Source organism: Penaeus chinensis, chromosome 41 (assembly GCF_019202785.1).
Source record: "Penaeus chinensis breed Huanghai No. 1 chromosome 41, ASM1920278v2, whole genome shotgun sequence".
Lineage (NCBI taxonomy): Eukaryota > Metazoa > Arthropoda > Malacostraca > Decapoda > Penaeidae > Penaeus > Penaeus chinensis.
In genome coordinates, this window is record NC_061859.1 from 9,375,240 (window position 1) to 9,377,739 (window position 2,500).

The 2,500-nt window shown below is 37.7% G+C and overlaps 1 protein-coding gene across 2 annotated transcripts in view; it reads left to right on the forward strand.

The window, feature by feature from the left end:
- The window catches only part of LOC125047678, a 6,158-nt gene that overhangs the window by 1,788 nt on the left and 1,870 nt on the right, over positions 1–2,500 (forward strand). For both annotated transcript variants that reach the window (XM_047646035.1, XM_047646034.1), the window contains exons 2-3: positions 744–986; positions 1,585–2,343. In XM_047646035.1, the coding sequence (XP_047501991.1) occupies positions 744–986; positions 1,585–2,343 (1,002 nt within the window). The remainder of the gene's footprint in view (positions 1–743; positions 987–1,584; positions 2,344–2,500) is intronic.

Sequence of the window (2,500 nt, forward strand, 5' to 3'; positions counted from 1 at the left end):
TTCGTGATTATCATTATCGTTATGATTATCGTCATTATCCTTATCGTTATTATCATTATCGTTATTATCATTATCGCTATTATCATAATCGTCGTTGTAATTATTATCGTCGTTATAATTATTATCGTCGTTATGATAATTATTATCATTATTATCATCATTAGCATCATCAGTTTTATCATTATCATTGTTATGATCATTATTAATGTTATTATTTTTATTATCATTATTGATATTATTTTTATTATCATTATTGATATTTTTTATTATTTTATAATAATAATAGTTATTATTACTATTATTATTACTACCATTAATACTATCATGATTGTTATAATTATTTTACCATCATTATTATTATTATTATTATTTTTTTTTTTTTGTAATCTTTCTTACTTCTATTATCATTATTGTAATTATTATATCATTTTATTATTATTAGTATTTTGTGATGATTCTCTTGTTATCATCATCGTTAATATCATCATAATTACCATTATTATTATAATTGTTATTTTTATTATTATTAATATCAGTATCATCACTATTTTGTCATCGTTTTATAACTCATTTTATTATCATTACGCTTACTGTCTTGGTATCATCATTAGTATTATTACTGTTATTATCAGTGTTATTACTACTACTAATTTTATTCATTACCAATACTCTATTACTGTTCTTATCTTTATCCTTAATACTCTATTTATTACCGTTTTTTTATAACTTTTTTTTCCATCGAGATGGAGGACGCGGTTACATGCGCCGTTTGTTCCGAAGTGTACGTAACTGGATCACGGGACCCTCTCGTGCTTCCGTGCGGCCATACCCTCTGCCGTGCTTGTGTCACTTCAGTCAAGAACGCAGCCACGGAGAAACCCTTGTCATGCCCCATCTGCCGAACGTGTCATCCATTCTTGTCAATTTATAGCCTTCCTGTCAACTTCAGTTTGCTGAGCCTGTCCACGACTTACCTCGACTATCAGGTAGGAAGCTTCTTTTTCTATGTAAGGGTGTTCTATATTATATTGGTTATTACCTTATAAAGGTCTTTGTGGGTGTTATGTTTCTTGAAGTGAGAAAAGGACGGTTAAGTTGTTTTCGAGTAGGCTGGTTCGTGTTATGTCACTTCGGTTCAAAAATCACATTTTCAGTTATTTGATAGTAGTTCTTCAGTGATTATTTCCTGGCTGGTTTGTTCACTGAGGGACTACACATCTGGTTGAGAACCACAAGGACACATGTACACGAACACACGCATGTATACAGATATAAAAACAAAAGAATATATTTATATCACTCTGTAGATACAAAAATAGAGTTTATTATTAACTGTACCTTTTATTACTGCCGTAGATGAAAACTCTTGCTGAAAATTGCGATATTCATCGTTATCTTCAAATAACTAATGTTTTAGAATAACGAGGGCTTGCGTTATAGACTATCGATAATCACCAATTTCTTTTTACGACATTTTATCATTCTGACACAACATGAATTCACTGATAGTTTCACAAACCCTAACCACTAATGCACAACAATCGCCCAGTGTCTGGTTAGATATAGCTCGTTTGTTCTCTGTAGGTAGAGCACTGTGCAGAACACGGGGAACCCTTGACCTACTGGTGCAGGCACTGCCGAACAGGAGTGTGTGGACTCTGCCTCCTGACGGGGCACCTTCGTGATGGACACTCCGTAGTCACAACGGCCACGCTCTTGGAGGAGAAGAAGGAGGGCTTTGGTTCCGACGCGGCCACTGTCATTCATGAGGCGAGAGAACTTCATCAGAAAACCTCGTTTCACTTCAAGACTGCTCTTGTAAGGCTCATGTGCCTGAGTGTGGCGAATGAAAGCCTGCTGGAGATGGAGGATACGGTCACAACGCTGCAGGAAAAGGTTCAGAAAGCCAAGAATATTGATCACGTTCTCATGCACGAGGCTCACCTGAAAGAACTGTTACCAACACAAAAAATTACAAACTTGTTGAGTGAAACAAATATATCCGAGTCTCGTGTTCCTATAAGCACCACCAGTGAACGCCTGAACGTGTCGCCAATGCCTGCTAATACTTCTGGCATGCAAGACTCGGACAGCGATACGTCGAATCGAAGCGGGTGCTCTACGCCTTCCACCAACGCGAACATGAGTCTGCGGGAGTCGTTTGTGGCCAGTGGCTTCATGGAGCAGTCCCAGCCGAGAACCGGCGGAGGAACCGGTCTCGGTGGGTTAAGTTGCCGGGTTCACATGGGAGACGGCCGTCACGCCCACCTGGCGTGGCAGGACGACCATCTCTTGCTTTATGCTCTCGCTGCCGCTGGTCCGGATCCTCAGGTGCTAATACAGGTAACATAGCATTCATATATATTGTGCATTGTCACTCTTTTGGATATCGAGCTTCCAGACTACATATTTTCATCCTTGCTATTTATAGCGTAAGCTACCATTCACGTCTGATATTAAAGTGATAAACTAACATTGTTTGTGCAATGATATAATTAAA